Genomic DNA, 23,678 nt, shown 5'->3' on the forward strand with positions numbered 1-23,678 from the left:
CAATAGGCAAGACACTTAGGAAGCATGCTTGAAGGTGCTAATACAAGGGAGTCCAGACCTGTATTTGCATGCATGAATGTCAAAGTGCACATGAGCACATATGAGCCTGACATGGCAGGGAGGCTATTCTGGACTTTTAACTGTGCTCAATCTTGTTCTTGGTCTTCATTTGCTCCCAGTACCAAAGCCCTTCTCTAAGATGCTGTCAAAGCCTTGAAGAAATGGTCTGGAAGCTACCTAGATGTTGACAAGCCCAGGTCCAAGACTTCCAGAAGCTCGTCTCAGAAGCAGCAATGTTGGAATCTTCCACCAAGGTAAGTAAGCCTGTATCCTCCACACAGAACATGAATGGACACCCATCCTTGTGAACTCACTTTGTCAGGACATTTATTTCAACAGTGCCTCATACTAAGGGAAACCAGGCACCAACACCTTTATTTAAGCAACCCATCCTACCTGTCTTCCCTTCTATCTGATCCTTAACTAATCCTTAGAAGTCCCTCATCTAACCAGCAGAGCCAGACCAGGATTTAGGCACACAAGAAATGGCTACTGAACTGGCCTTCAAATGTTCTCAGTCCTTATTCCAGAAATCTGAATGGTACCCCATTCAGCCTTTTGCAATGAAATGAAAAGCAAAACAGAAAACTTGAGCAACTGGCTGTTTTTAGAACATTTGCTTGGCATCTGAAGCCATGAGTAAAACTGTTCTCTGTACCTTTAGCTCCTGTTCCTTTTGTTTGGAGACAGGGTCTCATTATGTATGACAGGGTCTGGCTGTCCTGGAACCTACTGTGGAAACCAGGCTGGCCTCAAACTCATAGAGATCAGTTTGTCTCTGCCACGTAAGTGCTGGGATTAATGGCATGTACTAGCACACTTGGCCTGTTCCGTTTTGGCTTCTAAATTCTTTTAAATTAGATTTATTAATCTAATTTTATGTGTATACATATGTGCAATTTGTATGTGTGCACATTGCCCATGGGTAACAAAAGAGGAATCAGAATCTCTAGATCCTAGAATTACAGATGATTGTGAACCTCTATGTGGGTGCTGGGAATCAAACTCGGATTCTCTACAAGAGCAACAAGTGCTCCCACTGAACCATCTCCTCAGCATCCTTCTTGGCTTTTTGAGATATGGTATCTTTCAGTAGCTCTGGTTAAACTAGTACTACGTAGACCAGGCTACCTTGAACTTCTATCTCTGAGTGCTGAGACTAAACACAAGCAGCACTACCCCATCTAGCTAGCTCCAGTTTTGAGAATCTAAAAGCCTGCAGGACAGGGTGGGAGCTGGTGGGTGGTGGCTTAGAGGCAAGCCAGAGTTGCAGGGTGATTTGCAAACTAAACTAAGCTATAGAGACCCTGTCTCAAAAATCAGATAAACTGGGTGAGGTTATGTTCACCTAGAGGCATAGATCAGAGCTATATATATGGAGACTGTCAAGACAAACAAAAACAAAATCCAATAAGATAGGCAATGGAGGTGGTTACAGTGGTTAAAGAGCTCTTCCAGAGGACAGAATTCAGTTTTAAAATTCAAAAGCTGCTCACAACCACTTAATACTTCACTTCTAGGGTATCTAATGCCCTCTCAACAGGTACCCACACTCCCCCTGCCCCACCACACTAAATCTTTAAAAGGAAAGAGAGGGTTAGATATACAGGATTATTTATGACAGGGCATCACTATGCAGGCCAGTCAAACATCGAAATGTTTATATTCAGCATGAAACTATAATAGCCCACATATTTGACTTCCATACACTTATCAGAATACACTCAGAGCTGCCTGCCTGTCTCCGGAACTCTGCAAAAAAACATTTTTAATATGTGGAAGAATGTACACTTGGTCCTGAAGGATTATGACCACAGGGCTGATGTGATCAGACTGGCTGGCTACTCTGGACAGAGGAAGATGAGACGGAACCCTAAGGATAGTGAGGCTTGGAAGAGAAAAAAAGGATTGGGGTGGGGGTTGGAGATGGCACAGGGGTTCGAAGCACTAACTGCCCTTCCAAAGGTTCTGAGTCCAATTCCCAGCAACCACATGGTGGCTCACAACCATCTGTAATGGATCTGATGCCCGCTTCTGGTGTGTCTGAAGACAGTGACAGTGTCATCATATACGTAAAACAAATAATGCTTTAAAAAAAAAAAGATTAGGCAGTGAATGTAAGACCTGAAGAGGTGTCCCCGGAGTCACCCCCAGCCTCCGCTCACAATGAAAGAGGCGGATGCCGCTGAAGCAGGGGAAATGTTGGGCCCCCAAGGCTTCGCAGGGCTGCGGTTTCCCCCTTCACTGCTCCTACCTCCGCCCAGGAAACCTAAACGACTACGGGCGGGGCAGACAGCAGAGCTTCAGCTGGCCGCCAATGACACCTAAGCAACCAGCGCAGAGGGCCGGCCTCGAGAAGCTTCCTTATGCGCCTAAAGAGGATCCGCAAGCTCCCCCACCCACCATTAGGGCACGGCCGAGCCAGTGCGCATGTCGGCCGCCCTGCTTCAGGGCGGTGGGTCTAGTGCTGCAGAACCAATCAGAGCCTGAGAACTAAGAACGTCACCGGCTTGCGAACAGGAACCGACATCAGCACGCTGGGTGGAACAAGCCGCTGATTTAGCCAACCAGAACGCAGTTTCGCTTGAATCAGAGATGGGGCTGTGGCTGCGACTGCTGCTGCTGCTGCGAATTTTCTTCCCCGGGCTCTGTCCTTTAGTCGCCTGTTTCTCAGTTTCTAATAAATGATTTGTACAACCAAATAAAGTACTAAGCTCCAGAACAAATTATTCCACATAGTGGCGGATCGCTTTGTCACTTGCAGGACCAAGGACATTATTAGTATAGTGACAGTTCTTATATAAAGGTGCATTGCAGTTAGGTGAGCGGCCCAAGGAAAGCCCACCACCTAGGACCTAGGAGCCACTAGTGATGGTCTAGAAACCACGCGTACGTTTAGAGGAGCAAATGTTAATGCAAGGATGAGGGTGTGATAAAGCATTCGGAAGTGGGGTGGACTCACATTTTCTTTTTAGTTCAATTTTATTTGACTTTATGCACCTACCAGAAACTGCAGAAATATTACAAGACATTGAGGGTATCCTGATGGTAGTCAAGAACTAGATAAAGCATAGAACTGTCTTGTCTTGTTTTTCTGCATAGCCTTGTCCTGAACTCATTTTGTAGACCAGGCTAGTTTGGAGCTTAAAAGACAGATCCACCTGCCTCTGCCTCCCAAGTGCTGGGATTAAAGGAGTGTGCCACCACTGCCTCACAGCAAATATAAAATATTAATGGAGGAGTGGTTCACGCCTGTAATCCCAGCACGTTAGAGTCTGAGGCAGGATTGGCATAGGTTTGAGGCCAGCCTGGGCTACATAATGAGTTCCAGGCCAGCTTGGGCTAAGTAAGAGATCCTGTTTCACAAAAAAATTTTTTAAAAGGCTACAGATAGGAAAAGCCTGAGCAACTGGGTAACTGAATAGGCCAGGATCCAGCTAGGATCTCTCCAGATAAGTGCAAAGAGGAGTTGGACTTAAGCACTTGGGGTCCAGGAGGTATAAACTGGAGCTCCTACTGATGAGAGAGCAAGTATGACTAGGAGTAAAGGGCTGAGAGGGTAAAGCAATGCAGCAAAGAACATCAAGGTAGGGGAGCTGCCTCTGAAATGTGAGGCTGAATAGAAAACCCAAGAAATCATTTTGTTCAGCCCTAGAAAATTACTAAAGATGTTACAGAGATCTGTAGAAGGCCAGGAAAGTGACATGAGAATATGGCACCCAAGACAGTTTATCTGCCAACTCCAACTCAGTTGTTGAAGGAAGCCAGATTGGGGTCCCATCCTCAAACATTTGACTTGTGAGCTCAGTACGCTCTGGGCTGTGAAGATAGTATCCCTGCCATATAGGAGCTGGAAAAAAAGCATACCCCACTATGCACATTCACAAATTTCCCAAGGCCACTGGGTGACATTTATTGTAAAAAGCACATGGGGTGAGGTTGGGACCAGGTAGGGCAGGTTCTAGGAGGCAGAATCAGAGGCCTCTGAGCTGTCTTTGACATCTGTGCTTTCTGTGGTCTCACTGACCTCACTGAGGTCCTTGCTGTCCCCACCACTATCCTCAGCAGTCAGGCCCTTCTCCTCACGACAGGCCTCTCCTGAGCTCAGAAGCACGTTGCCTTTGTTCTCCGCCTTGTTCTCCATGGCCGACAGCACCATGTGCCTGCCCTTTTCCTTCAGCTCCAGGTGCCGCCTCAGCTGCCGCCGGGAGCCCAGAGGGAAGCGGGTGGAAAGAGACAGGGCCTAAGTCTCCAGACAGGAGACAAGAGGAGCCAGGCCCTGGGGCTGGCTGGGGGAAGGGACACAGTGAGAAGTGGTAGGGCCAAGGCAGGAAATAGGACTGGGTAGAAATGTAGTTCAATCCTACCTCTGTCCTAAGCCTGCTTCATCTGTAAAATGACATGAGTTCTATTGCCCTCAAATACGCTGCTGGGAAGCCCCCAAGACAGAGCAGTGCCTTTCCAGGAGGCTTGGTCAGAGAGACCCTTTCTCCCTAGCCCAGTTTAATCCTAGATCTGAGCAGGCTGCCCCCAACCATAGTAGTCCCAATTCCTCTGTTAAAAAAAAAATCTTCCTACTGTCTCTCCTATTCCACCCATCTCCAGACTTCTTCCCCAGAAAGCATCCCATGGCCTCCTTTACAGTCAATGAAGGCCATGCCCTGACTTGACAGCTTAGGGAGTAAGGGAAAGAGGGGCTCTGATTCCTAGCTTTACAACCACAAAAGCTGACACTCAGTCTCGGTCTTGCCTCTAGTCGCCACTGCCTCACTCTGTCTCACAGCTCTTTGACATCTGTACTTTCTGTGGTCTCACTGAAAATAGACACCTTTCCCAATTACAGAATCTCCTCTACTGCTGGAATTGCTGCCCTGGCCTGGCTGAACTCTTACCTCATCAGCCATCTGCGTGAGGTCCCGCTTCATTGCATATGCATCTTCCCCATCTGCATAGTATTTGGGCTCCACTTCGCTGATCCTGGGGGTAGGATCAAGACACATGCCTAGGGGCAAATTCTCCAGGTTCTTAGGCTACTGGGGTAAATGTCATCTCCCCCTGTAGGACCTTTGTAGAGGCAAAAAGCCAGTGTAAATGGGTTTCTCCTTTTTGTTTTTCATTTGACTGGATTCTTGTTCAACAGCTATGATAGTTTTCTCTGCTCTTCAAGTAAAGCCAAATAGCATGTAGCATCCAGGGCACTTCTGATTCCTAGACTTGCTACCACTTTGTCCCTAGCCCAACCATCAAGGACTTGTGTATTGAGTTGAAGTCCTTAATTCTGCCTTCCTCTCCCTGACCTGCTCCCTGTTATTTACTGAACACATAGTTCCTCTGCTAGGAAAGAGGGACACTGTACCTGCATGTAGATGGTCATCATAGACAACCTGGTTACTCACCAGATGGATGAGGGGAGGGAGGTGTGTGTGCACAATTAAGTATCCCTGACACTGGAAGAGAAACCCGTTGATGACCTAGGAAGGTTCCTTGCCAGTCTTTAGGGATACATGCTGGGTAACTTCCTCAGTTGCTTTCCATCTTATTTTTTTCAAAATAGGGTCTCTTACTGAATCTGGAACTTGTCCATTCAACTAGGCTTGTTGATTAGTGAACCCTAGGGATTCTCTTGTCTTAACCTCTTCAGCACTAGGATAATAGGTACAGGGCACTGTATGTGGCTTTTATACATGAGTGCCAGGCATCAAACACAAGTCCTCACAATTAAGCTATCTCCTCAGCACCCATCTTTTGAGACAGGGTCTTGCTATGTGGTTGAGACTAACCTGGAACTCCCTATGCTGGGACTGCAACCCACAGTCCTCCACTTTGAGTGCAGAGATTAAGAGACATGTACTACCATACCCAGCTGGGAACTGCTGACTTAGCAGGTAAAGCAGTTCCTGCCACAGAGGCATCTTAACTAGGTCAAAAGTCCCTCCATGAATATGGATGTTGAACCCAGAAAAGCTGAAGACCACCATCCTGTTCCAATGGTGTCATCTTCACTGGACCCCCTCAAAGTCTAGTGTGGCTCAGTGGTTCCTCAAGTTAGTCTATTCGAGCCTCACTTTCAAGTGGCACTAGGTACTACTAAGTCCTCTCTTCATAGAGATGGTCATGTCCAGAGTCCTGCCCTCAGCCATCAGAAACACTCAGAGCAATAGGTCCCTCATTGCTTTTGCTCATGGCCCCCTTTCCTTGCTGTCCCCTTTCATCTGCTCTTACTTGATGCTTCCTGGAGCCAGCCATTTCTCAGCCTTTGCTCATGCTCTAGTCTATCTCTCTTTACTCCTAGACTATCACAGAGAAGCCCTGTGAGTCCTTTACCACACTGCCCTTCACCAGTCTCACTAGTACCAAGCCACCCCTCCTATACCCAACATATATTGGACCCTCCTCTACCACACACAGAGAAAACAGATGCTTTCTTCAGGTCAGTCAATAGCCAATGAGTATACAGAAACCCTCCCAGCAATGTCTAGAGTCCCTCAACCCCTTTCTCAGCCCAGCAAACTGGATGGATCATGCCACTTAAAGAAAATATCTTGATGTACTTACTGAAAGTTGAGGGTGTTGGAATAGAGATGTAGGGCAGCCCGGTTACTGTAAGGGAAAAAGGCATTGCTGAGCTTCACAAACTTGGCCAGACAGGTTGACAGGTTAGGGTTAGGGCTAGGGTTAGGGATATCCTGCCCTTCTTCCTTGCCCCCTCCCCTTTCCCACTATTTCCCCATATTCTTATGAAGGCAGTAAACCCCAGAACCACTATCAATTGGGTGCCCTTTCCTTCCCACTTCCCAGCATTGCCCCTTCTTCCCCACTTCCCAGCATTGCCCTTTCCCCAACTTGGCTTCCACCTCTTCCTGACATGTAGGGAGACATATTTGGCATTGAAGTTTTCTATCATGGCTCGAGAGGCCTGGTCCATCAGCTTCTGAGCCAGGCCAAGGCGCCGGTGGGAACGTTTCACAGCCTGAGAGAAGAAAATTGGATAGAAGTGCGACCACTGTGGCTCCTTCAATTATGTCCAATCCACCTCTTCCAAACCCTCAGTAGCTCTACTCACCAGTGAGGTGATATGTCCATGGGGCACATCGTCTGGGTCCTCTTCCCTAGAAGAGAAAGCTAGAAAGGAGCCTGGTATGGGTACTGTCTATGTGGAACACCTGTGCACAGCAGGTGCACAAACTCTTTGTGGTTGATCCTACAGCACCCCAGATCCAAAAAGAGAAGAGCTAGGAACTTCTGAATCAGAAGAACCAATCATGACCATGCTACACCTACAAGATATGTGCAGTGTCAACAGATCACCTTACAATAGTCATCCCCAAAACTCAGCTGTCAAGCCACAAAAAGAATGATGCTGACTGCAGAGCACTAAGTGAGGAGAGACAGTTTGAAAGAGCTATACACTACTATTCCAACTCTGCATCATTATGAAAAGGTGACCTTGTTGTAGGAGGTGGATGGAGGGATGGATACTCTTTAACTGCCCAATTCAGAGAGTGTGCAACACAGACAGAGATATAACAATAAAAACAGGAATTTGCTTAACGAAATCTGTGTTGGTTTCTCACTTCTAACAAGTGTACTATACATGGTAGTGAAAAAACAAATGTGGAGGAGGAGTGTATGGAAAAACTCTGTATCTTCTGCTCAATTTTTCTGTCAGCTTAGAGTTACCCTACAAACCTATTAATTAAAAAACAAACACACACACACACACACACACACACACACACACACACACACACACAAAATCCATAGCAAGCTGGGCACAGTTAAATCCCAGCATTGAGAAGGCTCAGCATGAAGACTGCTATTAAGTTTGAGGTCAGCCTGAGTTACACAGTGAGTGCCAATCTGGACAACAGAGAACACCTCTCAAACTAATTTACAGCTTCCAATTCCCTTCTCCAAAGCCTTTGTCCAAGTTCCTCAACACCCCATCTTAGTATTAAGGTCTTTTCTTCCTCCTTGGTGACTCACATTTTAGCCAAGACGTATCCCACAATCTTCCCATTCTCATCCTCAGCAATGTAAGAAAGCTGGTGACAGAAAGGAAAAGGAAGTCAGGTAGAGTAAGCAGCAGGATACAGCTCACTGCCAGCCTCCTACTGTGTGGGACAGTGGGAAGCTGCAAAAAAATGGTGAGTTGTGACATCTAGTAATGATTGGAATGCAAGGGGCCTGGTTTCACTACTCTACACTTGTACTTTCTCTTTATCTGGAAAAGAGTAGGCACAGGTGAGAATCCCATCTCTGTAGAGCCTACAGTTCCTACATACACCCTTTCATTTACCAGGCTTCCCCATCAACAAGGGCCTCACTGTACTAAGGTTCTTATACCCTTGCCCACTGCGTTTGGCTTACTCAGACCCACATTTCCCTCCTGTTGCACCCTACACTCCTACAAAACGCAAAAGCTGCTCACCTGGGGCCAAGAGAGGCCATGATAGAAATAATACTTCATCTGGTAGTTCTCAGGCAGGCACAGAAGGTTGCAGTGCTGCATGTTCATCAGGTCCTCGGGCTGCATGACAGTGGGACACGGTTAGTCCGGGGCTGCAGTGACTAAGAGGTCCACACACGTGTGACCCTTGTTCTCTGTCGATCTCTGGGCCTCCCTTTCCCCTGGGCAGGGCAGAGTTGCTACTATACGACCACACAAGCCGGGTTTCTAGGCGGCGTGCAAAATGCTCCAGTTCCAGGACTGGAGCCCATTCAACGAGACCTGAATTAGAGAAACGCGGGATAATTGCGAGATGTCTAAAGCAGGCTGCAGCAGCCTTAAGGTCCGCCGGCCAGACCTACAGGGCCACAGCACCAGATCCCTCGATAGCATGCTCACGCGGTCACCCGGTAAAGCGCCCAGTCTGTGTGCACAAGGCTGGCTCCCCGTCACCTCACCCTAGCATTGCGGATGTTCATCACGGCGGCGGCGGAGCTCGTGGGTCCCTGTGGATCGTGAACGCGTGCGCTCGGCGGCCACTCAGAAACAGGGTAGGGACGATAGGAGCCGGGGCTGGGACTGGGGCCAGAAACCTGGGGCAGCAGCGGAAGAGGTGGGCCGCTCCAGCCGGCCTACAGCGGAAGTACTCAGCTATGGGATTCACCTCCAAACTGCACAACCAATGAGCGGGGCACTTAGAGCCAATTGGGCGCGGTGGAGCAGCGCTCTGGTGGTGCGTTTGAAGCCGTGGTGAAGATATGGCAAGGCCCAACAGCATGAGGAGTAGCTGTACCCTCCCGCGGGGCCCACAGAAGTGCGCACACAAGCACGTGGAACAGGGTCAGCTTTATTTCGAGCCTTCGCGAGTGGGGACAGCGGGCAAGGAGCCGAGGGGGGCGGGCCCAAGGCGTTGGAGTAGGGCTCCCAAAATCTGCTCGCACATGGCCAGGCACCGCGGCACATGGAAGCAGCCTGTGGGGAGAATGAACCCCGGGTTTGGGAGGACCCGGCGAGCCGGGTGCCACAAACCCCTTCAGTCTCGCCCCGTTCCTCGCTCACCTTTAAAAGGACCTCCTTTGATGGTAAGGGCCACCTTTCCCTCTTGGTTCAGGTAGCCAAACCATTCCCCGTACTCAGGATCACGAAACTAGAATAAAGAGATAATGACAGCTAGTGTCTGGTCGGATCCACCCGAATGTCACCGGTTGAGGAAGAGGCCCTTGCTGTCCCCTTTGCGCAAGTACCAATGGTTAGAGTAAAAAGAGCGCAGTTTCACAAATCAGTACTTTTAGTGAACCACATCCTGGAAAAACATGAAAGCTGGGAATAGTAGGCCTTAGCATGTAACCTGATGGGGGAGGGGCTGCAGTCTGTGTGCCTCAACACTGAGAGAACAGGTGCTCTATATTTAATTGTGGTGTGTTATCTAATACTTAAAATTGAACACTTAAGGGGGCTGGAGCGATGGCTCAGCGGTTAAGAGCAGCGACTGCTCTTCCAGAGGTCCTGAGTTCAGTTCCCAGCAACCACATGGTGGCTCACAACCATCTGTAATGGGATCTGATGCCTTCTTCTGGTGTGTCTGAAGACAGCTACAGTGTACTTATATATAATAAATGAATAAATAAATCTTTTTTAAAAAGTGCTTTAAAAAATTTGAACACTTAAAAAAGATACATTATTACCGTATCTAAGTTTAAAAAAAGAAAAGAAAAACAAACAAAATCCAAAGAATCCTAGATTGACCTGCCAGCAAACGTTGCAACTAGTAACCTTTCTGGAGTTCATGTCCCCTACTTCACAGGCCTTTGGTTTAAAAGTTGGATTACAGGCAGAGACACATAACTCCTGTCCTTGCATACCAAGAATTTATTATGACTCGAAGACTTTCCTTTAGCCCAATGTAATGGGGCATGCCTTTAGTCCCAACCAATCCTCAGGAGGCGAAGGCTTGACACATTTCGGTAAGATTCAGGCCAGCCTGGTCTTCTGCCTGTCTTGACCATAGGTTCTGAGCATATCTCTCACTTCTTTTGACCCTGTCCAGTGGGTCTGTTGCTTCAGATCAGCTGGCTGGACAGACCCATTCATTGTATACCCCATTCTTTCACTGAGGCTTTTCACTTCCCTAAAATGTAGCCCAGTTCCTTATACATTCCTTCCAATTTTGCGCTCACTGATAAAACAGTTAAGTAGAACCGCTTCTTAGAAGGCTTATGGAACAAGCCAATTGCATTAAAGTTTATTACTAAAGTGTTCCCTTTAAATTGTGACAGGAGTTGTACATTTTAAACTGTGTGATGGTTCATGTCTGTAATCTCATTACTCAGGAGTTTGAGGCAGGAGAATAAGTTCAAGGCCAGTCCAGATTTTGTCTCAAAGAGTGGTTAGTGGTGGTACATTCTTCAAGTGAGGTATAACCAGCTCCGTATCTATTCTTTTTAACTTTTTTTTTTTCAAAAAGAAAAAAACCATCAATTTTATACTGTTTGTGGTTCAGAAGCAGCATATGCAGAAAATGGTCGGACAATCCAGGCTGCCCCACCCCACCTGAATGAACTCATTTCTGTTCCCCAAGGAGCACAGAACCCAGGACCTCTGCCTAGCAGGACCCCATTTAGTTGCAGGCCCCTGGACAGGGGTTAAGCCCTTAGGGGTCAAGGCTCGGGGGAGTCTTTTTAACTTTTGAGTAGCCTTGTCCTTATTAATGTATTTATTGTTGAGAAAAGTCTCACTATGTATCCCTGGCTGTTCTGGAATTTTCTATGTAGCTCAGGCTGGCCTGGAACTCAATAGAGATCTTTTCACCTCTGCCTCCTCATTGCTGGCACTAAAAGCATGCTCCATAACTGGCTCATGCCTTTATTTTTAACTAGATCTCACACAAAATAATGAGGGGCAGGAAGAAGGAAAACTAACAAGTTCTCAAGTTGATGTTGTTCTGTGGATTGTTCCTTGACCACCTGAATTTTGGCTTAATTACTATCTACCTGTTGATTATAACTTTTGCAATTCATTTTTCTCGTTCTCATTTGAGACAGCAGCACAGGCAGGCTTTGAGCTCACAGTCCTCCTACCTTGGCCTTCCAAGTGCTGAGAATACAGGGATGCACAGTGGCTTTTGGAATTGTTTACTGTCATCTCCATCTTGTTCAAGTACATTCTTATCTCATTTTATGATTAAGATTGGTAGCTTCTAACCCATATCCTTAATGAATGTATTCCATATTCAGGCAGCAATGCAATCTAATGGCTGATGTCATTTGAAAGTAGGGGTGAGTATTTGAGACAGCTCCAGTTGCTTGTTTACATACAATGTAATAAAACATGGCTTGGATTTTTTTGTTTTTGTTTTTTTTTGTTTGTTTTGCCTCTAATCACAATAAAATCCAGCTGGAGTTCAGTTAGTACAAACCAGCCAAATGTAGTAGCATACACCTGAATCCCAGTACCCAGGAGTCAAGGTGGAGGAGATAGGAGGAGGAAGTATAAGGTTATCTTTAACTACATATTGAAATTATGGTCACCTTAGGTTACGTGAGACACCAAAAAATAATCACACAAATTGTCATTTTCTTCTAGAACCAAAGCCACAATCGTAGAATGAAAGTCTCTGATACAGTTGTAGGGTAACCACTGGGATAGTGACTTTAGAAATACATCAGTAGTCTTCAAGAACACTACCTCCATTAGGTATATGACCCTCTGGAGGACCTTGATTTGGTTTCTTTTCTAGTTCATGATTGATTCTAGTCTTCTTCAATAATCCTGATTCTTTCTCCTCTTTACCTTCTTTAAAAAAAAAAGATTTATTTTATATATGTAAGACACACCAGAAGAGGGCATCAGATCCCATTACAGATGGTTGTGAACCACCATGTGGTTGCTGGGAATTGAACTCAGGACCTCTGGAAGAGCAGTCAGTGCTCTTAACTGCTGAGCCATCTCTCCAGCCCCTCCTCTTTACCTTCTATATTAAAAAATTTACCTTACTCTTGACTCTCCATACTATCTATTGTTGTTGTTATTTGTTTATTTGAGACAAGATCTCCTTATGTAGCTGGTTAAGTCTCAAACTTACTCTTGTAGACCAGGCTGGTCTCTATGCTGTGTTATGGTTCCAGCCACTCCAGGGCTAGGATTACAGATATGTACCACCAGGTTACCTACATTTTTTTTCCCGTTTTTTCTTTATTAACTTGAGTATTTCTTATTTACATTTCGAATGTTATTCCCTTTCCCGGTTTCCGGGCCAACATCCCCCTAACCCCTCTCCCTCCCCTTCTTTATGGGTGTTCCCCTCCCCATCCTCCCCCCATTACCGCCCTCCCCCCAACAATCACGTTCACTGAGGGTTCAGTCTTGGCAGGACCAAGGGCTTCCCCTTCCACTGGTGATCTTACTAGGATATTCATTGCTACCTATGAGGTCGGAGTCCAGGGTCAGTCCATGTATAGTCTTTAGGTAGTGGCTTAGTCCCTGTACATTTTTTATGACACCTAGCAAGGTAGCAAGCCAAATTTCTCTCTTCTGAACTACAGCCTCTTAAACTCATCTGTTGGGCCAAGAGATATACTTCAGTCAGTAAAGTGCTTTGCAAACTAACTGGGCAGTGGTGGCACATGCCTTTAATCCCAGGTACCAAAGCTAAAGTCAGGCAGATCTGTGAGTTTGAGACCAGCCCGGCCTACAGGGTGAGTTTCAGGACAGCCAGGACTATACAGAGAAGCCCTGTCTTGAAAAACAAAAACAAACAAAAAAGTGCCTTGTAAACAGGAAAACCTAAGTTTGGTCCCAGAACCCATATAAAAACAAGTCAAGGATAGCATACTTATACTCCCACCACTGACAGGCAAAGATTCTCTCTCTCTCTCTCTCTCTCTCTCTCTCTCTCTCTCTCACACACACACACACACACACACACACAAAACACTTGGAAGGGATGGGAAGGAGAATCCAGCTGGTGATTTACCAGCCTGACGTCCTAGCTGTTGTACTCCCTGTCAAGGCTCAGGCTTACTGGAACTGGCAGATCAAGGATGTTCCTGCTACATGGAACCCACTTGGCTGTACCCCCCCCCCCAGTTTCACTTCTGTTCAATAGACACAGATAAACCCTGCCCTGCTTTGCTTGGATCTTTGCTCACAAAGTCTTCCCTGTCCCCTCTATAAGAAAGTTCTGTATCATTTGACATCTGCTTTGTTTTCCACAGCTCATTGGTCTCTGTGTTTGCTTGTTTACTCGATTAGAGTCTAATTAGCTAGAAAGGGGTATTCCTTGAGGCAGAGCTTCTTGGTTCACCAAACAAAAGGCAGTCTTGGGACTCTCAGAGCAGCTGAGGGCAACATCTGGTGAATGGGTTAGGAGAGGCTGAAGGGAAGCCTCCTGGACCCCCTTACACAGCCCCTGCTTCTCCCTCTCTTGCTGCCTGGGCTTCCAAGGGACAAGGAGACAGCACTTACCTGGTGGAAGGTGTATTCAGCCACTTGGTAGAAGAGGTTCAGCAAGGCTGGGTCCCCGCTGTCCCTGTAACCCATGAGGAAGGCAATCATGGCTTCAGTGTGTGGCCACCACAGCTTCATGTTCCATTCCAGCTGAGAACAGAGCAGAGATGGGCAGCTGAGGTCCCTGTAGGCCTTAGGAGGACACTTAACATCCTCTGCTCTGGTTCAGTCTGTCTGGCTTGGGACTTGGTGTTTAATCATGGGGGAAGAGATGGGGAATAGAGTTTGAATAGTCCTTAAGAGTAGGGCTACCCCTCTGACCTGTGTATACCCGAAACAGCACCTTAAAAGGAGACAAGGGCTGGAGAGATGGCTCAGTGGTTAAGAGCACTGACTGCTCTTCCAGAGGTCCTGAGATCAATTCCCAGCAACCACATGGTGGCTCACAACCATCTGTAATGAGATCTGATGCCCTCTTCTGGTGTGTCTGAAGACGGTGACAATGTACTCACATACGTAAAAGTAAATGAATATAAATCTTTTTTTAAAAAAAGGGGAGACAGGGATAGAGAGATGGCTCAGCGGTTAAGACCACTGGCTGCTCTTCCAGAGGTCCTGAGTTCAATTCCCAGCAACCACATGGTGGCTCACAACCATCTGTAATGAGATCTGATGCCCTCTTCTGGTGTGTCTGAAGACGGTGACAATGTACTCACATACATAAAAGTAAATGAATAAATCTTTTTTTTTTAAAAAGGAGAGACAGGGATGGAGAGATGGCTCAGTGGTTAAGAGCACTGACTGTTCTTCCAGAGGTCCTGAGTTCAATTCCCAGCAACCACATGGTGGTTCACAACCATCTGTAATGGGATCTGATGCCCTCTTCTGGTGTACATGAAGACAGCTACAGTGTACTCATATAAATAAACAAACCTTTATAAAAAAAAGAAGAAGAAGAAGAAGAAGAGACAAGTACTGGGGCAGACTCCCTTTAGTCTTTGAATTTGAATGCTGTCTGCCTTGTCACACTATCTTTAGGCCTTTTGGACACTGCTGTACCCAGTGCCCTCTGCAGATCTCCAGAAAGGTCAGAAAACAATTGATCAGAAGAACAATTCCACTCCTGCCTGCCACCAATTGAGAATCACCCAAAAGCCCTTTGAGCCACTGGCACCAGACAAAGGGGGCATGTGTCTTGGTATGAGCATTTACACAAACTCTTCTTTAATGGATTTAGGATATGGGATGGTAAGATTCGGACTCTAAGTTCAAAATTTTCATTACTGCTGCTGCTTTTTTTGAGGCAGGATCTCACTATGCAGTTCTGTCCGTCCTGGAACTCATTCTGTAGACCAAGCTGGCCTCAAATTCACAGAGATCAACCTGCCTTTGCCTCCCAAAAGCTAGGATTAAAGGAATGCACAATCACACCCAGCTCCTACTACATGATAGGCTTCTTGCAAGATGTTCTGGGCACTCCCACCTGGGTAGGGCAGAGATCATCAGCATCCTGGAAGTAGAAGAGGCCTCCGTGCTCAGGGTCCCATCCAGAGTGGAAAGGCAGTAAGAGAAACTTGTCAATAATGTGCCTTTGAAGTTTGGGATCACCTTTCCTGAGGGCATACTGGAGCAGAAACCAGCCAGCTTCCAGTGTGTGGCCTAGTGAGAGTTGAAGGAAAGTAAGGCAAGAATCAGGTTTCCCCCTTTCTAGGTATCTGAAGGCTTAAGCTCCTGGTAGCTTCCTTCCTTCTCAAGGTCAGAGATGCTTGAACTCTGTCACAAGATACCCTACTTTTCTGCCTGGACTCCATGTCCACTCCTGGGCAGGCTATCCCCTCCCACTATCTGCTCCTTGGTGGAGGGAGAAGGGCTATCCCTCCCATCTGATACCCGAAACTCAAAGATGAGCTTTTTCCTAATAGGCTTAGCACATGCCTTCACCTGGGTTCTGATGTCTTCCAAGGCAACCAGGGAGCTCTTTGCCATCCTCTGATACATTCTCCAGTACAACTTGTCCATCCCTCTGCCAGGAAAGGGACAAAAGACAGATGTTTCCAGTTCAGGTCACTCAATCAGAAAGATCTAACTTCAAAAATCCCTTCCCCTTGGTACCAGCCATACACCTACTCAATAGGTCTAAAGGGACATTTTTGGTTGTGTGTTTTGAAATAGTCTTGGTTAGCCCAGGCTGGTCTCAAACTATAGAAGCAAGGCTGACCTTGAACTCTAGATTCTCCTGCTTCCATCTCCAGAGTTCTGGAATTACCGATATGTGTACCATGCCCTGCTCCAGAACACTTTTGGAATGGCTGATTGTCTTCCATGGACCCAGTAGGTTCTGATCCTTGCTTTAGGTCTGGGTCTCCCAGGAGGGTAAAACACTGAATGAGGAGAAAGGCAAGACCAACTTGGATGCCCAGAGAGGCTAGGGAAGAACATAGATCAAGTCTCTTTTCCTGATCTCAGAAGTTGCCTGCTGCTCTGGCCTCTTCTTTCTGTCTTAGGACACAGCCATTTTGCTGGGCTGCACCTTCCTGAGGGCCTCGGGCTATATTTTAAATGAATGAGCTTCCTTGGGTCTAGAGAACTGAAGAACAGATGAGTTGAGGCAGAGAGAATGGAGTTCAGTTTGCCCCTGTCTCCGTGTCTACCTGGACATGCTGAAGAATCCTATGGGCACACCAGTCCCCTAGTTCTGCATACTTGTCGGTCATCTCCTCATCTTCTTCTCCAAGCTGCTCCACCAGGTTGAGCAGCATCATGGGCACTGCCATGGGCTCTGTGGCCAGTGTTCCCGAGAGCTGAGGCCGGCCCAGCCCAGCTGGGTCCTCCCTTACCCAGTGGATGATCTGATCCATCATCTCTACGGCTTCTCTCTATGGGGAAACCAGAGAGGCTGCCCTGTTACAACACATACTTCTAAGGGCTCAGGACTCAGCTTCTTCTCCAAAGATACCTGCTCTTCCTTCAGCTCTCCAGGGCTAACCCTACAGCCAGGCACCAGAGGCCAAGCAGATCCTCCCAATACTACTTTCAGGGGCACTGCATTCAGGTCACTTTCAGGCAGAAGGGCCCAGTGAACAAAGAGAGAACCTTTTCTACCTGGACACAGGGCACTGATAGATCCCTGTTTGCCCAGGGTCCCTTTAGTAGTACAGGAGGTGGGAGAGAGCTGAGGAAACAAGGAGGTCACAAAATGTTAGGAAAAGAATAAATGAACTTGTAGCAGGTTCCCAGGCCTGTCATCAGAGTGCACTCCTGCCCAACAGCCTGTAGCCCCACCGGCTCCCACACACCTGATAATGCATTTCCCCTGTTACTTTCCACAGTTCATTCATGGCCATGGTGTAAAAGCACTCGCTGAAAATGGTCCGCTGCACCTTCACTGGACGGCCGTCCTGGGTCAGCACAAAAGCACATTTCTTGCCAGGCGGTGCCACCCGGGCATAACTCAACAAAAATTCACCACCTGGCGGTTGGGGGGTATGCATGCTAGGTGAGGACTTCGAATATATTGCCACTTGGAACCTGCCCAGTCCCTTTTATCTGGACCCCTTTAGATACATTGAATAAATAACTCTCTGAAGCTCCTGGGGAGATGGGGTTAGGAGATGGAACCTGCTTTTGCTGCATCCAGAAGCTCGACACGGCGGAAGCGCTCAAAAGTGCGGTATAAGCGACAATACATCCATACCTGTGAGGGAACATAGTTTAGAGAGGAGTTAGCTGGGGTGGAGGGAATACTAGGTATCCCTGGGTATACCCTATTGTTGTGTGAACGGCTTAAGTATGCAAACTGACCTGCCTCCCCTGCAGCCAGACATATTTGAGGTGATCATATACCTGCCCATCGCGGCCAAGGCATGTGAAGAAGCCCCTGTGAGACACATTGTTAGGAAAAAAAGAGCCTTGCACCTTTCTCCATAGCTTCACTATTCTCCTGAAATCAGTAGATCTGTGAGTCACATCCAAGTGAGATGTGGGGGAGGGATCATGGCAGGGTAGCTAACCCGTGTTCCTGGTCATGGGAATGCTCCATCCAGAAAGCGATCACAGAATCGAGCTCTTGTCCCACACGTTGCTTCCAGACCTGCAGTGTCTCCCGTTCCTTCTCCATGTCCTGTGAAGTGATTCAAGTCAGGGCAGGGAGGCACAGCTCTTCCTTCACAGGGACTTTCTGAACCAAGTCAGTAGGCCCCAGAGCTATTTGATTCCACCACTGGGCTTCGAGCCAAGGATACAGTACTCCCACCTCTTCAATGGGCTTCTGAGCCTACCGTTGGCTGGAATCATCCACTACCACTGACCTGTAACACTAGGAGTCCTGGGTCCATCATCTGCTTTCCTCCAGGAAATCAGACTTGGTCGCGATCCCGTGACTGTCACTCAGCTGACCTAGCAGTGTCCCACCCACTTGATTCTCCTCGGAGTTCCGAAGGGCCCCGAGTTAGGGGCGGGACAGAGGGCGGGTTTTCAAACCCCGCCTCCTGCTCTTCTAGGCTGGTACTGAGCAGTCTTGCTCTAGATGTCCCTGGTGGGAACTGGATGAGGAAGACTGACCTTATGAGGAGGGAGTAGGGAGGAGACTGAATCTGGGCCTGTCAGCTGAGGCTGGTGATCCCAACAGATTGTGGAGTTAGGATGCCTTGGGAAATGCCTGAATCCTGAGAACCTGTGACCCCATATTGTCAGCAAGTCCTTTCTGCCAATTTGGTCCTTTGGCTTTAGCTGTCTGAATCCAGCAATTTACAACCATTGGCCCTGGATGCCAGTTGCTGGATACTTCACCCCCAAGGATGCTTTGGGGAAAACTGGTGGTAACCATGCAGAGTAGAGTGGACATCATCCAGCTCTCTGGGTCTGACTCCTAGCTACACAGTATAGCTTGGCTCTGCGACAGGCTGGTTAATCTGTTCCCCATTCTTGCTACCCACTGGGCACCCTCATTGCCCAGCAGAATTCTGTGGAGGGAGAGTTCCAACTAGAATGCCATGCAGTGTCCTTAGAGGCTAGAAGAGGGTATTGGATCCTCTGAGGCTGGAGTTACAGCTGGTTGTGAGTCTCCACATGGGTTCTGGGAATGTAACCTGGGTCCTCTAAAGAACAGACAGTGCATTTAACTGCTGAATCATCACTCCAGTTCCTTGAACATGTTCTTTTTTTTAAGATTTATTCATTTATTATATATAGGTACACTGTAGTTGTCTTCAGATACACCAGAAGAGGACATCGGATCTCTTTACAGATGGTTGTGAGCCACCGTGTGGTTGCCGGGAATTGAACTCAGGACCTCTGGAAAAGTAGTTGGGTGCTCTTAACCGCTGGGCCATCTCTCCAGCCCCTTGAACATGTTCTTAATGATGGACTGTAACCCAGAAGTGTAAAGTAACTAGACCTTCTGCCTCATCAATGCTGTTCTGAGAGTTGGTCAGTAAAAAGAATTCAGTTCCGAGGCATGGTTATGTTCTTGTGCTACCTGCCCCTCCCCAGCTGTGTGTTGACTCATTTCACAATGACTACTACCTTCCAGGCTCTGGCTACTAGCTGGCTTTGCAGGTTGTAGAATGACTCTTTCATCCTTTATGGTGCTTGGGAGTAAGCGTGATCTCAGTGTCTATTAAGTGTCTGCTGTAGCTGCTCTGTGTTCATATCTACCCTTAGCCTAGCTCATGCCTAAGGGACCTTGGCTCTGTATCCAGGAAAGCTTGTGTACTGTTACTTAAGCTGTATTTATCCATCTCCATTGTCTCCCTGACTCTCTTGCACACATATCATTCCTTTCATCCTCGGCCAAGTTCGAGCCTTGGTATCATAGTATGGGTGGTTTCCCTGGCCCTGGGTCTCATGGGAGCAGAGTGATGAAACGCGATGATGCCTCTTTCTCCCTTGGAGCTCAGTTTGCTGGTTTGTTTGCTACAGGATCTCATGTATCCCAGGTTACCTTGAACTCTATTAACCAAGAATGGTTTTGAACTCTTGATCCTTTTGCCTCCACCTCTCAGGGCATGGACTACAAGTGCGTTACATTACATCTAGCTTCGAGCTTAGTCTTTTGAGACCTGTACCCAAGGCACTTCTGATATATTTCTTTAAAATATTTAAATTACGTGCATGTATGCATGCATCTGTGTGAATGAGATGTCCATGAAGGCCAGAGGCATTGACTTCTCCTGGAACTGCTCAATGAAGAAGCTTGGAACTGAAATCTGGTCCTTTGCAAGAGCAGTAAACTATTTTTAGCCATCCTTCCAGCCCTCTGTATTCCTTGCCTTCCAGAGTGGGATGAGAAGCTGAACACAGGGAAGAAGGGTAGCTCCATAGGTAATGACTAGAGGAGCAGGGTGGAAAGAACCCTTGCACTTCTGTCAAGCTAAGTGTCCGCATATCTTAACAGAGCTGCACAGGCTTCTCCACTGGACAACTCACCTCTGCTGACCCATGTCCTCCTATCCATGGACATTGTTCTCAAAGGTCCTCTGTAGGACAGTGTATTGTTCCTCTTCCTGGGCCTGTGGCAGGCTTGTAGTGAGAATTCTGGAATTTTGGTTTCTTTAAAAACATATGAATATTATAAGAATGTGCTTCTGTTTTAATCCCAGGTGTAGGGATATGGGCCTGCTATGGACTTGTTCGTAGCAGCGGATCATGATTTGCCTCATGCTGTAGCAGAGGCATGATTTTGCCAGCTGCAGATAATTTCTGTGATTGCGTGATATTTGGAATTCTAGGAACTTTTCAGAAAATACATAAATACAAGGGCCCTGAGAGGTAAGGTTGGTGAATGTTGGTCATTTAGGGAGGTTGGTTACAGTTTGTGAGTAGCAGTGATCAAAGAAGAAACAAAAAGAAATTAGATTCAGGGATTTTCCTAATTCCTCTCTCCCCTCTATCCTTGTTCCTCTCCTATTTGGTGTTAGGGAGATAAACTGGGGGATAAAGGTCAGGAAAAAAAGAACCCACAAAGTAGCAAAAACCAGCTACACAGGTTAGTGGAACTTCCCTTTGCTCTCTTTACTGACAAGATACCTTCAACAAACAAAGTGTAGTAAGTTTTGTTTTATTTAAAAATCCAACTATATTATATGAATGTTTGTGTTTTATTCCAGGTGTAGGATTTAGGGCTGCTTTATTTTACCCACAGCATTAACTAACTATGATTGTCTGTGCTCTTGGTGACAGGGCATGTTTTTTTTGCCAGCAGATAGTTTAATACTGGGTACTCTGGAGAGTATAGATTCAAGAGCCCCAAGAAGGCCTGCTGCGGCTACTGTTCCTTCTCTCTGCTGAGGCTGCTGTGGCTGCTGCCCCCTACTGCTGTTGCATTTGCTATTGCTGGATTGCTGTTTTGCTGGACTGCTGGATATTCTGATGACAAAGACTGGACTTGGCCCAAGAAACAGGATGACCCTAATCAGCAAAAGTACTCTATTTTGTTGGCTGAAAGAGGTTGCTCCCTTTCTGATCAAATCTTACTCTCCTACCTAGTGTTTGGTTGGGAGAGATGAAGAGATATAGGAACCCAATAAAAAATACATATGTCAGTAAGTGGTGCCCAGATGTAGGGATTATGGCAAACATGGTTTCTAATGCTGTAGAGGACACATCAGGGTATGAAGGAATGAATATAGTGATTCAGAATGTCAGCAAAAGGTTTATTACCACTGCTGCTGCAGCTGGGTTCTCTCCCACTTTGCTCCCAGAGGGGACTTTCTATTTCTTTGTCTTCTTCGTGTTTTCCATTTCAAAAAAGTTTGGGAGAATGGCTGAACAATTGGAAAAGTTGTGATTGTATATGGAAGGGTCTGAGAAAGAGCAACAAAAATGTATTAAATAGAAAAACCAGAAGGGTCACTTTATTCTCTCATATTTATTTATTTATTTATTTATTTATTTATTTATTATTTATTCTATATAAGTACACTGTAGCTGTCTTCAGACACACCAGAAGAGGGCATCAGATCTCATTACAGATGGTTGTGAGTCACCATGTGGTTGCTGGGATTTGAACTCAGGACCTCTGGAAGAGCAGTCAGTGCTCTTAACCGCTGAGCCATCTCTCCAGCCCCCAATGTATTTATTTTATGTACATGAGTACACTGTTGCTGTATTCAGATATAGCAGAAGAGGGCATCAGATCCCATTGCCAGGATTTGAACTCAGGGCTTCTAGAAGTGCTCTTAGCCACTGAACCATCTCTCCACCCTATTCTCTTATTTTTTAAAGAATTGTAGAGATAACTGTGAAACCAGAGGGGTTACAGATAGAGGTTGAAATGCTTGAGAGGTGGGTAGTGCTGGAAAAGATAAAAAGGGTTCAGACCTGGTGACTGAAAGCAGGAACTTCCTTCAGGATGAAAGTGGGAAACAGGGGCTAGAAGGCAGATTATCATCCCGCCCTGTGCCCTGAGTACTTTCAGTTTCAAGTCCCTGCAGCCCCTGGGTAGGGTAGAGAGCTGGGAGGAGGATGCTGTGCAGGGCAACAGATTAAAGAGAAACAACCCTTTTCAAAAGAAAGGGTTAATCTGGAGTCAAGTGCGCCACCAGAGGAGTGGTCTGGGACTACAAAGTCACCACCAGTTTTCTCAGGAATTGTGCAACGCATGCCTGCTAACAATACTGATCATGATTATGATGAGATAACATGCCATCCTATAGAAATGATAGATCTGAGACATTTTAAAGAAGCTGTGTTCCTATAGAATGCATTTCCCCTTTGTTGTTTAGTTAGTAGCTGGGCTACCCAAAATGGAATTATTCCCCAAGACCATAGGAGTCTGGTTTAACAGCTGTGCTAGAAGCCAGTCAGTAGTTACAATGGTTAACATGGTGGAGGGAGGAAGCTGTGAATATAGAAGAATTAAATAGAACAAGGGAAACAAATACTGTTAAAGATCAATTGCTTAGTGACAGACAATATTTTGACCTACAAGAACAAATTCAAGTTGATGATGCTATGATGCTGTTATAGAACAATGTCATTTGGTGGCTTTAAGAGCTTGGGATAAGGTTAAGGAGGAAACGATCTGCCTCATTTACTAAGATAATACAAGGCACTGGAAAATTTCTTGCAGAGATTGGTTTCAGTTGTAAACAAAGCTGTATCAGACTCCAATGCCAGACAGATGTTGATAGAGAATGCAAATACCAAATGTAAGAGAGTTATTAGGCCATTAAAGGCAGGACCAGCATGAATGGATGAATGGATAAAAGATATAACTGATATTGGCTCTCTTGAGCATCATGCCAATATCATAGAACAAGCAATAGCTAGAGGTCTTAGATATCAAAATACCCAGTGTTTTAATTGTGGTAAATTCTGCCATCTGAAAAGAAATTGTGAATAAGCTGCTAAACATCTTGGAGCTCAAAATGCCAGGTGCATTAAGTTTGAGGAATACAATACTTTCCAATGCAGAAGTGTAGAAGGGGCCATTTCTGGTGGTGATGAATTCTCCTCCTTGTGGCAATCGGTTCTCCTTGGAAAGAAAGCCAAGGCTTCCTAGGGTTTGTGGACAGATGCTGTGGGAAGACGTGGAAGTGGACTAATAAGTGCAGACCCAAGAGGAACATAAAAGGTAACCTGGCCATCCAGAAACTAAAGGCCCTGCAGCAAAAACTACAAGCCATTTCCCTTTGGTCAGTCAGGAGTTAACAAGCTGGCAGAGAAACCACAACTAAGAAAAATCAGGATAATGGAGGATATTAACAGATTTAAGAGTGGTGAA

The 23,678-nt window shown here is 46.5% G+C and overlaps 2 protein-coding genes and 1 long non-coding RNA gene across 10 annotated transcripts; 1 reads left to right on the forward strand and 2 right to left on the reverse strand.

The window, feature by feature from the left end:
* Window positions 1–176: 176 nt before the first annotated feature.
* On the forward strand, window positions 177–2,481 carry LOC120099366 (uncharacterized). The gene is made up of 2 exons (XR_005498519.2): window positions 177–314; window positions 2,325–2,481. It is a non-coding gene; the product is annotated as an uncharacterized LOC120099366 (long non-coding RNA).
* Window positions 2,482–3,934: 1,453 nt separating this feature from the next.
* Naa10 (N(alpha)-acetyltransferase 10, NatA catalytic subunit) lies at window positions 3,935–9,189 on the reverse strand. Of its 7 annotated transcripts, none has more exons than NM_001135839.1 (8): window positions 8,968–9,131; window positions 8,492–8,590; window positions 8,047–8,105; window positions 7,124–7,169; window positions 6,915–7,030; window positions 6,616–6,660; window positions 4,953–5,037; window positions 3,935–4,258 (listed from the first exon to the last, which is right to left on the reverse strand). In NM_001135839.1, the coding sequence occupies exons 1-8, from the start codon at window positions 8,986–8,988 to the stop codon at window positions 4,022–4,024; spliced, it is 708 nt and encodes a 235-aa protein (NP_001129311.1). In that variant the 5' UTR covers window positions 8,989–9,131; the 3' UTR covers window positions 3,935–4,021. The 7 variants fall into 7 exon arrangements, with proteins under 7 accessions (NP_001129311.1, XP_017457606.1, XP_006229654.1 ...); XM_017602117.3 differs by having other exon boundaries at window positions 3,941–4,345; window positions 8,968–9,189; XM_006229592.5 differs by having other exon boundaries at window positions 3,941–4,349; window positions 8,968–9,189.
* Window positions 9,190–9,341: 152 nt separating this feature from the next.
* Window positions 9,342–18,417, reverse strand: Renbp (renin binding protein). Of its 2 annotated transcripts, NM_031095.1 has the most exons (11): window positions 18,262–18,275; window positions 17,965–18,074; window positions 17,756–17,831; window positions 17,573–17,648; window positions 17,251–17,423; window positions 16,606–16,830; window positions 15,896–15,977; window positions 15,438–15,613; window positions 13,973–14,104; window positions 9,569–9,656; window positions 9,342–9,481 (listed from the first exon to the last, which is right to left on the reverse strand). In NM_031095.1, exons 2-11 carry the CDS (start codon window positions 18,069–18,071, stop codon window positions 9,357–9,359), a joined length of 1,260 nt encoding a protein of 419 aa, NP_112357.1. In that variant the 5' UTR covers window positions 18,072–18,074; window positions 18,262–18,275; the 3' UTR covers window positions 9,342–9,356. The 2 variants fall into 2 exon arrangements, with proteins under 2 accessions (NP_112357.1, XP_038956018.1); XM_039100090.2 differs by lacking the exons at window positions 9,342–9,481; window positions 9,569–9,656 and adding an exon at window positions 12,340–13,064 and having other exon boundaries at window positions 18,262–18,417.
* Between the last annotated feature and the right edge of the window lie 5,261 nt (window positions 18,418–23,678).

The sequence above is a fragment of the Rattus norvegicus genome, chromosome X (assembly GCF_036323735.1).
Source record: "Rattus norvegicus strain BN/NHsdMcwi chromosome X, GRCr8, whole genome shotgun sequence".
In the NCBI taxonomy this organism is placed as follows: Eukaryota; Metazoa; Chordata; class Mammalia; order Rodentia; family Muridae; genus Rattus; species Rattus norvegicus.

Bases quoted from the DNA above. Each gene is read 5' to 3' on its own strand.
- Naa10 (NM_001135839.1), bottom strand. From the start codon at position 8,988: ATGAACATCCGCAATGCTAGG. The intron at 8,591-8,967 runs GTGAGGTGACGG...ACTGTCATGCAG, and splicing joins TGAACATCCGCAATGCTAGG to CCCGAGGACCTGATGAACAT. The intron at 8,106-8,491 runs GTGAGCAGCTTT...TTCTGTCACCAG, and splicing joins ATGGCCTCTCTTGGCCCCAG to CTTTCTTACATTGCTGAGGA.
- Renbp (NM_031095.1), bottom strand. From the start codon at position 18,071: ATGGAGAAGGAACGGGAGACACTGCAGGTCTGGAAGCAACGTGTGGGA. The intron at 17,649-17,755 runs GTCAGTTTGCAT...GTTCCCTCACAG, and splicing joins TCTGGCTGCAGGGGAGGCAG to GTATGGATGTATTGTCGCTT. The intron at 9,657-13,972 runs GTAAGTGCTGTC...TCTTTATTCTAG, and splicing joins CTGAATACACCTTCCACCAG to TTTCGTGATCCTGAGTACGG.